Below are 14,626 nucleotides of genomic sequence, written 5' to 3'. Positions count from 1 at the left end.
ATGCCATTTGGCCTCATACATCCACTGCAATCTGCACTTGTGTCTCTGCGTCACCGTCTACCCTTGTGTATCTATGTCTTTGTTCACCTTGCACCTCTATTGTGGTTCGCAATCGCATGGTCCACACCTATGGTGTCTTTGAGCAGCTCAATATTTTGTAGTCCCCCCACCTATGTTGCACGTGGTCTGTACTCAAGCACCTTCACTGCTACGGGTAGTCCCACTCACACATCTTTATCATTATGAGTTGTTTGCTTCTCATCTTTCATTACTAGAATTTTTCTTATTACATGTGATTTTTATGCAAATTTTGTATAAAAATTCACAGCAAATATTATTCCTACAAATTTTTTTACGAAATTTTATCCTCAAATAATACCTTTGTGGATAATATGTTTTTTCAAATTTTAAAATTATTGGTGTAGATGATTTAAAATTATTGGTATAGATGATGATTCTACATTTGCATTTTTGCAAGTAAACCGTGAGAATGAGTCATGTTGACAATTGTTGAGTATGTGAAATTGGTGAGCATGCAACTTCTCCATGTTATCTTCTTTCATGTCCTTCTTTTTCCCTTTATTTTTTAGAGTTTAAGTAATATTTCCTATACTTAGCATAATGTAGTTTTTATAACCATCATACATGATATCATTTCATATTGCCTTTTCAGTTTTTCTCAATTCAATTATGTAAGTCTTACTTGTTTGATTTGGATTTGGAAGCATGAACCCATTAACACGGAGTGTTTTGTCACTTGTTGCCAAAGTCAAGTCTCTTAAGAAAGATAAGGAGCATCTAAAAACTAACCTTCACAAAGCCGAGAAGGAGGTAACTTTGATTGGTCCCCATTTTTTTTTTGGAACATTTCGTTTATTTTTGCATTATTTAGTTGAATAATTTCTAACATTGCATGGCATGCCTAGGTCAAATTATTGTTTGATGAAAATAAAGCATTGGAAACGGAGAAGAAAAGGTTATTAAGGCGGTTGAAGGAAAGGAACCATCCTGATGCTAGGGGCAAACATACCAACAACCCATCAACCAAGGTGAGTTAGTTTTAAGATTTAAAAGAAAAGCAAGTGACGTGTTCCTACACCATGTGCATGCCATTTCTAACTTATTTATTTTCTTTTTCATTATTGATGATATAATTATATACCCGTCTAGGTTGCCCAGTAGTTAATATGTATCTTCTCTACTTCATCTCTACTTGAAAATTATCATATTTGTATTTTTGTGTATATGGGTCTTGCAATCAAACAAGAGAAAGTGTGGTCCCGGATCAGGTAGCCCAATTCAGAGGAAGATTCATTTTGACAATCAAGATTTCGCAAGACAACCGTTATCACCCTTACGACATAACTCCCCAGATCGTAGAATGCATAATAAGTAACTTGATAAACTTTTTTTTTTTTTATAATCCAAATAATTGAAAATAAAGGAAGTACAAGGGGTACTCCAACCCATTACAAAATACCACATGTGAACTAAAAATATCGTTCCACAACTAGGAACCTAAGTTAGACCATCACATTCAGCCCACAACATTGGAATAAAAATTACAGAATCAGATTTCTCTAATAGACTCGTTTACCACCTGAATACATTTACCTAGGTGAGGCAAGCTGCTGGATTCATGGACCAAGAAGCAAAGTCGTACCTAAAAACTTTATGCCTTGTCCTTAACCAGTTCCAGGTTCTAATTTTAACCAAATCTACCATCTCCATTGCAGATATTTGAGTGGAAGAAAAGACCACTTCATTCCTAGCCAACTACACTGTCCATATGATGGCTAACCAAATAAATATCCAACAATTATTATGGATAACTGTGCTAACACCTAACCAGTTAAAACATTCCATCCAAACTCGATAAGATTCATGACACTCAAAAAACATATGTGATCTAGTCTCCATGTGGCCCGTGCAGCGAGAGCACTCAACCTGTGAACTGTTCAAGATGTCTCTAATAAACAAATTGTGTTTAGTAGCAACTCAGTTAAGAATTACCTTCCAAGCGAAAGCTGTAACCTTTGTTGGAACTACTTGCGACCATACTTTTGAAAATATTTTATTGGATGCAAAAATCCTTTCATTTCTAATCTCCTTATATGCAGACTTGACAGAGTAAATGCCACTAGGATCAGTAGTCCAACTCCAACAGTCTTCTACTTCAGCCTTCAGATTTAGCTCATTGATTTCTGTTGTAATAAAATTCAATAGATCTTCTTCCCACTGAAATAACGCTCTACGCCATCTCCATCACCACTCAGGGCCTCCATTCCTCCAAACTACCAAATCTGAGATTTTAGCTTTCTTATTTTCTGCGATGAGATACAATCTATTATACCTTTTTGTGACAACCTACCTCCTTGCAACCAATCTTCCTCCCAGAAATATGTATTTTTCCCATTCCCAACCACCTTTCTACACCTATTTGTCATCCAATTGTTGGTAACCATATTGTCATTCTCAATGCTACACAAGTCAGCCCACCATCTAGAACCTTTCACCCTTGACCCACTTGAAAGGAATAAATGGTCTCCATACAAGGAATTAATAACCTTTACCCACAAACTATTAGTCTCCACTAACATCCTCCATTTCCACTTTCCCAGTAATGCCAAATTGAAAGCAGTTAGATCCTTGATCCCTAAACCTCCTTTATTCTTCTCTCTACATACGTCATCCCATGCTACCCGATGTATTTTTTTATGATCAGCATCCCCTCCCCATAAAAAAGATTTAAATAAAGATTCAAGTTGAGAAATTATTCCTCTTGGAGCCTTGAAGAAGGAGAGGAAGTAAATCGGAATTGAATGTAGTATAGACTTTAAGAGAGTAATTCTGCCACCAAAGGACAGGGAATCAAGCTTCCATCTAGATAATCTCTTTTGGATTTTCTCAATTACAGGTTGCCACGTATCTAATCATCTCGGATTGGCGCCGATTGGTAGCCCAAGATAAGTAAAAGGTAGACTCCCTATCCGACAATGCAAAAACATTGCCATTGATTGTAGTCAAAGAGTATCCACATGGAATCCGAGTAATTGACTTTTAAAAAAATTGATTTTTAACCCAGATGCAAGTTCAAAAAGTCTTAAGATGGATTTGATAGCCCAAATGTTTGACTCTTTTGCTTTTGCCAAGATGATAGTGTCATCTGCATACTGTAGAACATCCACCTGTTGGTTTCTCTCGACTTCATATCCCGTGAAAGTGCCCAACTGACTAGCTTTTTTGAAGAGCCCATTCAATCCTTCGGCAACAACCATGATTTGCATTGATAAACTAATAGTGTGATTAGTTTGAAGTTGAAAATTGTCACACAACCATGATTTGCGTTGGAATGTGTGCTAACGGGCGATGAGTTTTGATGATTATGCGGTTAGTTCTAACATTTTTTTCTCGATTTACATATGTGTTGAATGGTTGATCATTATTCGTATTTGTTGCTCCTAAGAACCACCATTGATCATTATTTGATTGCATGGAAGCATCTCTTTATTTTTTAGTATTTAAATTTGATTATAAAAATATTGATTTGATTTACAACCCAATGGGAGTGGTACCAGTGAGGGATGGTTTGAGTAAGTTGTTAAACAAAATCTGTATGAGACGTGAAGTTGTCTATACTTGATTTGACAACGATAGGTCAAGTGTTATAATTTAGTAGGATTTAGCCACTTAAATTAATCACTTTTGTTGTAGGAAATCTTTTTAGTTAATATGCGTGACAACACATTAGTTGTATGATGATAATGTTGTTGAGATGAAGTTGTTAAGTTACTTTATGTTGTAAGTTGCATGATGAAGTTGATGTTGTTCATGTTGACATTGATGTTGTGCTTGCATGTTGTTTTTATTTCACACACTTACCTTATTTTTTCCTTGTGATTGAAACTGTAATGGTCATACTTAATATAGGAACAGGATAAGATTAACAAGTCTGCTTAGGTTAGTTGGCAACGAATCATACTTAGAGATGACTCCCGTTTGTGTTGTTCTTTTTGTGGTGGTTAGGTCTTGTACAGTCACTTGATCGATGAGTACAATTATTTATATATTTTTGTATATTTTGTATGTAGATTGGATATGTTTATAGGTTGTGCTTTTATATCTTCTACCTTGTACATATATATCAATGTACATGATAACCTTAAGCTAGTTGTATGTTATTTTACTTCTCTGCAACTTAGTAGTCATATTATAGTAAGGGTAGTTGATGGAATCATGCTTTGGAGTGCAAGAGGTGACATACTCAAAGATCCAAGAGGAGTTGGCTAGACATGAAGGTTTGGGCCAGTCAGGGCCCAATGGGCCTTATGGGCCTGGGAAGGCCCAAGTTGAACTTTTCATGGGCCATAGTTTGTTATAGCTATTTTCATATGTTTTGTATACATCATGTTAGTATAGGTATCATATATTTTGGTCTTGTATTTTGGACCACATAGAGTACCATTTTAGGTTTTAGGCTAGTTGGGCCTAGTTTTGGGCTTCATGGGCCTTTGGGCTTTTGGTACCCAATATTGGGCTCATTTTCATTCTTGTAATTTTTCCTTTCCATTGTAATTGTTTGACCAATGTAATTAGGTCATTAGAATAGGAAAATACAAGGAATACTAAAGTATGCTAATTAGGTTAAATTAGGTTTAATTTGGAAGTCATTTAAGTTACATTTGAGTCACATGTTTAGCACCATGGGTGGCTGAACATGTGCCACTCAAATTAACCCTAAATGACTCTCAAATCACACCTAAATGCACCTTGGTACCTAAATTTTCGGACTTACACATGTGCACCAAAGTTTGAATTCAAAATTCAAATTTGAATTCAAACTTTAGGCGCCATTTTGTGAGGCTTTAGTTTAGGCACCTATGGGTCACAATTCCGTGCATACTTAAGCCATTCTTTCACCTTTTGTATTCACTTTGAATGATTAATGAAATTTGTGAGCCATAGTGCCGAGTTTCCCTCTCAAAGTCTCCCTAGAGTTCATCTTCAAAACCTTAGGATTTCACCTTAGAATCCTCCTCTTTGAAGTGTGCTCTCCATTGATGCTTCAGCTTGGATGCTTCCCTCCTAGTTCTAGGTTGAGTTCATCCGTAAGTTTTTAGTTTCTAAGTGTTCTTGAGTTGAAGAATCAAGTCTCCATTGAAGAAGATCCGGCCTAAGCAAATCCGTGGAGAAGATCATCCATCACTTCTCCTAAGTTTGCTATCAGTAGTGACCTTTCGAGTCATTACACTAGTCGCATTTGGCAGGTATATATACTTGTTATTAGTTATCGACAAATTTCCCTAATTCAAATTTTTTTTCCACCTTTCCTTTTTATTAAAGACTTGCTCTTTATTGATATTTGTTTCGTTTGTTCAACTAGTATTATAGTTGATCCTCAAACTTTAAGATTTTGAGCTCAAGTCTTAGATTTGATAAAAAAAAATGATGCAGGAGGAATAATCCTAATATAGTCAAAGCTTCAAAGAAGACTAATTTATAACAAAATTAGTAGATACTTCTCTTAATACTATAATAAAAAAATAATTTTTCTCATATGATTGCACCATAAAAAATAGAAAGGAAAAAAAAAAAGAGTAACACAATATTCAAATGAAAAGCATATAATTTGTGAAATCCACACAAGTGCTTAATTGGAAATTCATCCAAATGCATGTATAAGGTAAAAACGATGTCAAATTGAATGGAATATGTTGAAACGATGACTTCTCAACTCTAACGGACATTCGTGAACCTTGTGAAAATGTGCAAACAAATAAATTGCAAAAAAATATTTATATTTATTTATTTATTTATTTAATATTTTACACATTTTAATTAATATTAATAATTTTTTGGCATATATTCCTATTAACCACAATTATTCTCAATGATACTAAGTAAAAGTATTAGAAAATTATGAATTAAATATTATAGAAATTAAAAAAGTAATTTAAGCAAATTATTTGTCAAGAAACATTTTTGGATAGTTTGATTGATGAGAAGTGAGAAGTGAGAAGTGAGAAGTGAGAAGTGAGAAGATAGGCGAAACGTTGTCGTTTTATTGATGAAGGTGGCCTTATCCACTGGGCGTCTTCACCTGGCAACACCCCAAAGCAGTGTCTGCTTCAATACTCATAAATCATAATGAGAAGAATAGGCCTGTCTTTGTGAATGAATGAATGAATGATGGCGCTACTACGTCTTGCCTGCTTAACTTCACCCCATTCCCAATCCACCCCTTTCCCTTTCCTTGGGAGCACACCCATTTCCCAATCCATCAATACCAACTCTTACTTCCGCTTTCCGCGCCTATCCCTCGTTACAACCAAACAAACCCTTAACCCCATTCTCCCACTCGCCACCGATTCCCAACAACAAACCCACGAAACCGCTCAACAAGAATTCTCTCCAACCAGGTTGCTCGCTCAGAACGTGCCCTGGACAAGCACCCCCGAAGACATTCGCTCCTTGTTCGAGAAACATGGCAAAGTCCTCGAAGTCCAGGTTTGTTTTTTCCCCCTCTTCTTTACGCTTCTCTTCCTTTCAGCTTCCTCTTTTTCTCACTAGCCTTTGCCTTGCTTAAGCTTTCAATGTATAAGAAAAACAGAAACCGGGGTTTGGCCTTCGTCGAAATGGCTTCCCCCCAAGAGGCTCTTGCGGCGCTCAATAACCTCGAATCGTATGTAAGCCTCAGACCCCTGTCTTTCTCTCTTCTTCTACTCATTTTATTATTTATCTACTTTTTCCTCCTTTTAGTCTAATTTTGCTCCCAATTATTTTTATTATAAATTCCGTCTCTTACTTTTTTTAAAATTACCAATGTTGAATACAAGTGGCCAAGTGCTCACTATACAACTTACATTTTGTTAGTCAATTAGGAAATCAATAGTATTAAAATAAAAATACAACATAATATATTGGTAATAAAAAATAATATTCTTTCTTACATAGAAATTAGCTGTGGCTAAGTAATTACATCTAGTATCTCTCATGGGAAATCATCATTTTCTGCTTAATTTTGAGTGGAACATTCATAATGGATTAACATTGTTTATTTCTGAATGTCACGGAATCAAATTTGTAACGAAAAAGTTTGGGGACTGAAATTAAATGTTTGTTAAATTATTGAGATTAAAAGTGGATTTAAGTCATATATAATAGATGCACATGCACACCTTGATAAATAATATTTGTCGTGTTTTTTTTTTTTCCTTTCCTTGAATGGTGCTTATTAGGAGTTTGAGGGACGTGTGATGAAAGTGAATTATGCACGACCAAAAAAGATCAAAACACCGCCGCCTGTGAAACCAAAGCTTCCGGTGACATTTAACTTGTTTGTTGCAAACTTGTCCTATGAAGCGAGGTCCAAAGATCTCAGGGAGTTTTTTAATTCGGGAACTGGTAAAGTTGTTTCTGCTGAAGTTGTGTTTAATGAGAATCCTAGGAAGCCCTCAGGTTATGGATTTGTGTCCTTCAAGTCCAAGAAAGAAGCTGAAGCTGCTCTTTCTGAGTTCCAAGGAAAGGTAACTCGGGGTTTCTCAATTTGTTTGTGTGGATAATGTTATTCTCACTGATTTTAATTTATATGCAATGACTAGTGTTTGGAACACTGTTTTTAGTTGGGGTGACTCCGTGGAAACTGTTCTTCTGCAGGAATTTATGGGAAGGCCAATCAGGGTGGATCGCAGTCGGCGATTTGCTCAACAACTAGTGGCGAGGAGTGCAAAGTCTGAAGATACATCTCCTGAGTTGAGTGGGAGTGCAAAGTCTGAAGATACATCTTCTGAGTTGAGTGGGAGTGCCACGTCTGAAGATGCATCTCCTGAGTTGAGCGTGAATGGGGCAGAAGCTGACAAAGCTGATTGATATAATTTTTTCCCTGCATATCAATATTTTGATGCAGTATGTCCTTGCTTCAGACATTTTGATTGTTTCTTCATTCTTGCTGATTATTCATGGTCTTTGATCGGTTTACATTGTGTGTTTTACAGGCGTTTGCACCTTTATAAACCAGAGGCTCATGAGATACAAGGAACGAATAGGTTTAAGCACAAGCATTTCCGTGATTCAAGAAGGAATATTAGTATTAAATGAATGGTAACATCTCCATGGAATCAAGATATCTTCATTACTTAATTTAACAATTGTCCGGGTATGCTACTATATCTTAGGAAAGCGAGAAAATATGTATATCAATGGTGGTGGCGTTTGCATCTTTGCTGGTTAGTGGTTACTTCCCAATGACATGTATTGTGGATGTGGTCCAATATTTTTGTCTTCAATATAATGAGTAGTTTAATAATATTGGTTCAAAATTTACCAGTTGATTATATATATATATATATATATATATATAATTTAAAAGTTTAGATGAGTTGAATCTTGGAGTTAATTAAGGTCGGAAAAGGTCACAAGACTATAAGAGTTTATAGAAATACTTACAAGTTATTCACCAATAACATCCTCGCATTGAAAAGAATCAAACTCATGTCCTTTTGAGATATTGATTAGTTCCTTACCAAATGAATAAACTTTTGTTGGGAAAAACTCATATAATGCATGTAATATAACAAAATATTAACCATTTCAATTAGTAATACTGAACACTTGTTTTGTGGATTTTGTCAGAGTAACTCAAAATCAGTTATTTGGTTTTGTTTTGTTTTAACTCAGCAATAACATTGCTTTGCTATAAGACGAAAGACTTGTCTTATAATATATGAATGAGGTCCGATAACTGTGGTAAGTAGAGATGTTTTACGAGTTTTGGAAATTTTACTAGACTACATAGCATCAAGATATGACACAACTGTCTGAACCTTCAGTAGTATCCGTTACTCACAATTTTAACAAACAGTAAAGGAAGCAAATGCACATGGAGCTTAGAAAGCTCAAGAGTCGTGGTGCATTGGTCTGTCATCTCCACCTCAAACTCATGTTGCACTTCTTCAACTCTTGTATCTCTGTGTCTACAAGTTGAAGCAGTGGTTCTAACTCGTGCAATTATAGATGTACATGCTCCATTAGTGTCTTTTCTGTTAGTCTTTTTGAGAATTGAGTCATCTATGACACTTAATCAACTATTGCTCTTTTACAAGCAAATAGGAATGAAAGTTCAAGAAAAATTAATAAAAATATAAGAGTTTAAAATAAATATATTTTTAATACACAATAGGAACATGTTTCAGTTGTGCAATTAGGTTTGAGGACAAAAATATATTTTTGTTGTGTAATGTACAACACTTCATCTACCAATACAAAGAAGAAAAAAGTGAAAAGAAAATAAGTTTGGGAGAGGAGTATGACGGAAACGGGTAAAAGGTTCGAATATGGAAGAGAGACGACGAATAGAGGTGACAGCAATTTTTAGAAGGGAGAGGGTGGGGAAAGGTTGGAGTTTAATTTGGTCTTCTAAAAGAAAAAAGAGAATGAGAATAGGAAAAAGGGGAGTGCAAATATCAATGGCTTATGATTCGAATCAATTATTTACTTTTAAACCATCAACTCACGAGGCTGTTAACCCCAAGTGACATTGGGCCTAATGAAATGCAAACACATGGTTTGCGTGTTTCGACTTGACGAGCAATTTCTTTTAGCAGTTTTATTATTTGAGTATTAAATTAACATCGACAATAACATTACGTACTATTATCATTTTTTTTTTGTATATATGTTTATATAAAATAATTTAATTTTGATTTATTGTCATTTTAAAGATTTTTATATTATCAAATAATTAAAATATTTTAAATATAAGTATTTATTATGAAAATAAAAAAATTTATCATACATGATAATTTATCATTGGATAATAATATAAAAACATAATGTAAATGCATTTACATTATTAGCATGCTCTAATTAAATTCCAAAAAATATACTTTGAAATCAAAACAAATAATTTGTTGTCCTAAATCCTAATTTTGGGTTATATAACGTTTTGCTTTTTCTTTTTTTCTTTTTTTCCTTTCAACCAGGTGTTAAAGTTAAAATCTTTTTACTGACAGGAACTTCTTTTCCTGTGCGACTGGAAGAAGAACGTAGCCTATGACGTGTGAAAGAGCAAAATAGTTTCTTGAATTGAGAAGCTAAAGATCACAGACACAAAAAAAAAATCATTAAAACCGACCTTGTGGTACAGGTCGAAGTAGTATTTACAAGATTTTAAATTCAAATCCAAATATTTCCTTTGTTATTCCTATGACATTAAAAAAAATGGTATTTTACTCAAACCAATAGATAAAGGACTCACCTGGAGAGATGTGAGCAAATCTAGCAGCTACATGAAAGAAGTATTCACTTCAAGATGCTTGGTAATCTTGGGAAACATGAACTTTTCAATTAAAATTTTTATAAGGAAAAAATGTATGATCTAATAAATTTATACAAATTCTATTTTCCATGACGTAGCAAATTCAAACGGGGGACAATAAGGTGAAGAACAAAGTTGTCTAACGTCAGCAACATCTGTTGATGACCATGTTATTATCCTAACATGGTGATATTTTTAGCAAGCCAACTTTTGTTTGTTCCACTTCATCTCATGCTATTCTACATATCAATAGCGTCTTGATTCAAGTTATTGAATGGGTTTTGATCTTACGTCAAATTTCAAGAGAGTGCTACACTGCGTAATTATGATAAAGTTCATCTGAATAGCTGGAAAGTAGAAACTCTTTAATTCTGATGATTGTTCCCTTGACATTAACTAAAAGTACAATAGTAGTTGGGCAAAGACTTAGGGACCCAACGGCCCTAACCATTGCAGCCTTTTTCTACGTAATGGGTTCGTCAGCCCATGAAGAGCCCACGAGAGAAGGTTTCAGACTTTCAATTATTACTAATAAACTAAATTAATTCCTAAAATTGAGTATAAGTCGACTTAATTCATGAAATTAAAAAAATGTCATTTCAATTATTAGTAATTGAAGTTTAACCGGTTACTTATCATGATTCTGGAGACTAATTTAACATGTTACTCAGCTTTAATTAGTGATGGTGTTTGGTAAGCTGTTAGGATCAAGATTTAAGATGTCACATTCTTTCCCAAACCCCATCTTTTGTCGCCACAGAGAAATTCTACTCTCGGTTGCCACGTTCACCATATCTTTTTTTCTCATGCTGACTTCCTCCATTTTACTTCCTTCCAAAGGAATCTCAACAAACCAAACTACTGTAATATTTTGCGTCACAGTACCTGAACCTTCCATTGCATGACTTGAAGTTTTAGTTCACTCCTTTGTTAAAAGTTTGGAAGTAAAAATAACAATTTCCTACATTGCCCCTTTAGTTAATCCAAATTTTAAGTTGTAAAACTATATCCTAATATTTAAATGTAATCTATTTTCACCCGGTTGAGAATAATTTTAAATATCGTATTTACGGGATAACAGCCTCAGTATCAAATATTCAAATTAATCTCAATCTTGACGGGTGTAATTTTTTTTTTATTTTTTAAGAATATAGATGTTTCTTTTTTTTAAAGATAGGAAAGATTATAAAGATAATCGCAATGAGAATTGAACTCATACTTTTAACTATACCAACCACTAAGCTAATCCTAGTAGTTAGAATATAAATGTTTATTATGTCGTGCAATTATTAATTTTACTTTTTCTAAAATGTTTCAATCTAACTGGAAAGTAGAAGCTTTACATACATTTCCATTCATTTAGAATGGCCATACAGAACAACGCAATGATATCCTCCATACAGACGTTGATATGTAAGATTTTATATATTTATGAACGGTACCTTTTTAGCATGCCAATATATATTATTTCGTGTTGGGAACTTATTGGTCATGCTTAAAATGTTTCGCGTATATTATATATAACGCGTTAGGAGTTGAACCAGAATGAGTAGGTTCTAAGCAAGCATATTCATTTTCAAACGATGATCATGTTTATATAATTATGCACGGTATTGAGTTGAGGGACCCTCTTCCAATATAGTTAACAAGTGTTCCTTCGAGGCATCAACACAACTTTCCCAACCGTATTTGGTCGGAACATACAGCTCCAAAATTGGAACTAAGCATTTCCATAAAAATACAATATTAGAGTTTAATATTGGGCTAGCAAAGGTGCATGATATATATAATCTCCCTTCATTTTTCTTCATTGGCAATCCATCATAACCGTTCATGTTAAGTTAAACTACTACAACAGATGAGTTCCTATTGGCAGGTTTAGTCAAAATGCATTATGATTGCAACAGAATAATTCAACTCAACCACTATTTTTTACCTCATAATGTGAGTTGGAAAGAACACACCATCTTTTGTGGGTGTTAGGTATGAAGTGCAACTCAAGTCATCCATCCTCATGCAAAATGCCACAAACTGGGCCTAACTCTTAACAACTCCCATCCCCTTCTTTCAGTAATATAAAGCAAACCCATTCTCCAACTTCTTCTTCAGAGCCTCCTTTGTTTTCTATCTCATCCAAATCATGGCATTCTCTAGTGCTTTGGTTTTGGGCTCACTGATAGCAATCAACATGGCCCTGCCAACCCTTGCAACCGTCTACACCGTGGGAGATACTTCAGGTTGGGCAATTGGTGCTGATTATAGCACATGGACTGGTGACAAAACCTTTGCAGTGGGTGATAGTCTCGGTAAGTAACAACTAGGAAACGAACTTTTTGTAGTAATATATGCTCCCCCATTACATTTTATATAATAGGACCATGTTCAAATTTTGTTTCTATCATTCTATTATAACATACTATGTTCGATAAGAAGAGAAATAAGATGTGACCATATCAGCACTAAAGTACTTGATTCCATCATAACTCCACAGTTAAATGTGTTTTTAGTGAAAATAGTACCAAGATTTTGAATATTATAGGCTGTTCAAAAATGTTGTACTAAACTTATATTATAGTCTCCAAAATTAAAATTAGAAAGTGACTACAAATCATGCATTTATTTGTGACAGTGTTCAATTATGGAGCTGGGCACACAGTGGATGAAGTTAAGGAGAGTGACTACAAATCATGCACAACAGGGAACTCAATTAGTACAGACAGCAGTGGTGCCACCACCATTGCCCTTAAGACTGCAGGAACACATTACTTCATATGTTCTGTTCCTGGACACTGCTCTGGTGGCATGAAACTTGCTGTCACTGTGAAAGCAGGAAAAGCCACTGCTCCTTCAACCGGGAAGGCTTCACCTTCTGATAGCACCGCCACACCCACCACCACTACTTCCACCACTGCGGCTAAATCAAATTCTTCTTCAGCTTCTAGTCTCTCACCCATTGTTGCCATGTTGATTGTTTCGTGGATCTCTTACTGTGTTTTGCGTCTGGTTTAAGTTTGTCCACTCAGCCAGGACAGAGGCAGTGCTTTCTTTCCTTATATTATTATTATTATCACTCTGTTTTTTTGTTTGATTTATTCAGATTTATCTATGAGTACTAATCCAGGTCTTGTAGTATTAGTTATCTAGGAAATCTCTAATGTTTGTCTTTCATTCTTTTTTTTTAATATATAGAGTACCCAACTTTATATATGCTTTTTTTTTTAATGCATAATGATTTATGGTGAAGAAAGACTTCTCTTGTTTTAAATAAGGGTGAATGATAAGGTTAGAGTAATATACATGTCTTATGGTCTTACGGATAAAAAATATGCTTAAGTGATTTGGATAAATATAAAAATAAAATATTTAGGAGTAAATTAAAAAAAAAAAAAAAAATCTTTCAACTTCATGTAATTTGAAGTTAATCTCCCAATTTTATTTTACTTTTATAATACCTGTTAGATCTAGCCTAGATAGATCATCGGTGTGAAATAAAATTTTGTAAACAATATGCACATGGAGAAATTCTCAGAGTGTTCTTTTAAGAAAAATGCCGAATTTAACATTGAAATTGCTCAATATTTGTTTATATACAACCGAAAATTTAGAATAGATTAAGTTATTTTATGAGTCTTTATAATTGTACTGAATTAAGATATAAGCTGTTTCAAACAAAAAAAATCACGGTAAACATACATTAGGCCATTTGGTGGTCGAACAGTTATGAGCAAATAAGTATTTATTTAAAAGAAAATATAAAAGTCATGCTAAAAACTTTTTGAATTATAAAGAATTATTTAAAATTCAATAAAATCAGAATAAATTTAACCATTAAAACATTTAGTGTGTTTTTGGTATCCGATAAAAAAATTATGAATCCACTTTTAATAGAAAAGACATAGAGTTACTTCTCCATTTAATATACTAGAAAATATAAACTCTTATTTACATTATTAAGAATGTGTTTCAAACAGATATAGAATAAGTATTTGTTTGGTATTATATTTTTGATCCACGTTTTTTTACATTTTCACGTCATAATATATTAAAAATAATTATCGTTAAATCACGTTCAAGTTAACAGAGAATGAAAGCACAACACATTAAAAGTCATTTACCTTCAATTATCACAAATTTTGATGACTTACAAAGCAAGGAAGACTTTGCACCTGCTAACCAAACTAAAGCAAACACTATCCTGACCTTTTGCGTTTCTTTAAACAGCAATAGCTTTACTCTATTTCCAATGCATGTTTTTGGTAGAAGTAGAATTGAGAAACAAAAAAGAGGATGTACTGGAAAATCAAAATCCTT

At 34.1% G+C, this 14,626-nt stretch overlaps 3 protein-coding genes across 3 annotated transcripts; all 3 read left to right on the top strand.

The window, feature by feature from the left end:
• LOC145958706 (uncharacterized) lies at window positions 1-5,044 on the top strand. The gene is given in 5 exon segments (XM_083076220.1): window positions 1-214; window positions 449-527; window positions 726-831; window positions 927-1,047; window positions 1,257-5,044. Coding segments are annotated over 5 exon segments (660 nt in total). The 3' UTR covers window positions 1,397-5,044.
• Window positions 5,045-6,095: 1,051 nt separating this feature from the next.
• On the top strand, window positions 6,096-8,305 carry LOC109787928 (RNA-binding (RRM/RBD/RNP motifs) family protein). The gene is made up of 5 exons (XM_020346529.3): window positions 6,096-6,507; window positions 6,588-6,686; window positions 7,239-7,526; window positions 7,657-7,905; window positions 7,995-8,305. Exons 1-4 carry the CDS (start codon window positions 6,187-6,189, stop codon window positions 7,867-7,869), a joined length of 921 nt encoding a protein of 306 aa, XP_020202118.1. The 5' UTR covers window positions 6,096-6,186; the 3' UTR covers window positions 7,870-7,905; window positions 7,995-8,305.
• Window positions 8,306-12,348: 4,043 nt separating this feature from the next.
• Window positions 12,349-13,537, top strand: LOC109787930 (blue copper protein). The gene is made up of 2 exons (XM_020346531.3): window positions 12,349-12,621; window positions 12,945-13,537. The coding sequence occupies exons 1-2, from the start codon at window positions 12,456-12,458 to the stop codon at window positions 13,322-13,324; spliced, it is 546 nt and encodes a 181-aa protein (XP_020202120.1). The 5' UTR covers window positions 12,349-12,455; the 3' UTR covers window positions 13,325-13,537.
• Window positions 13,538-14,626: the final 1,089 nt, after the last annotated feature.

This window comes from Cajanus cajan, chromosome 6 (assembly GCF_000230855.2).
Source record: "Cajanus cajan strain Asha chromosome 6, NIPB_CcT2T_4, whole genome shotgun sequence".
Classification (NCBI taxonomy): domain Eukaryota; kingdom Viridiplantae; phylum Streptophyta; class Magnoliopsida; order Fabales; family Fabaceae; genus Cajanus; species Cajanus cajan.
Note: the sequence above shows the minus strand (reverse complement) of the source record. Positions and strands in the feature narration are given on the sequence as shown.

Excerpts from the sequence above, each read along its gene's own strand:
- LOC109787930 (XM_020346531.3), top strand. The coding sequence starts at position 12,456 with ATGGCATTCTCTAGTGCTTTGGTTTTGGGCTCACTGATAGCAATCAAC. Across the intron at positions 12,622-12,944 it reads TGCAGTGGGTGATAGTCTCG|TGTTCAATTATGGAGCTGGG; the intron begins GTAAGTAACAAC and ends TATTTGTGACAG.
- LOC109787928 (XM_020346529.3), top strand. The coding sequence starts at position 6,187 with ATGATGGCGCTACTACGTCTTGCCTGCTTAACTTCACCCCATTCCCAA. Across the intron at positions 6,508-6,587 it reads GCAAAGTCCTCGAAGTCCAG|CTTTCAATGTATAAGAAAAA; the intron begins GTTTGTTTTTTC and ends GCCTTGCTTAAG. Across the intron at positions 7,527-7,656 it reads TTTCTGAGTTCCAAGGAAAG|GAATTTATGGGAAGGCCAAT; the intron begins GTAACTCGGGGT and ends GTTCTTCTGCAG.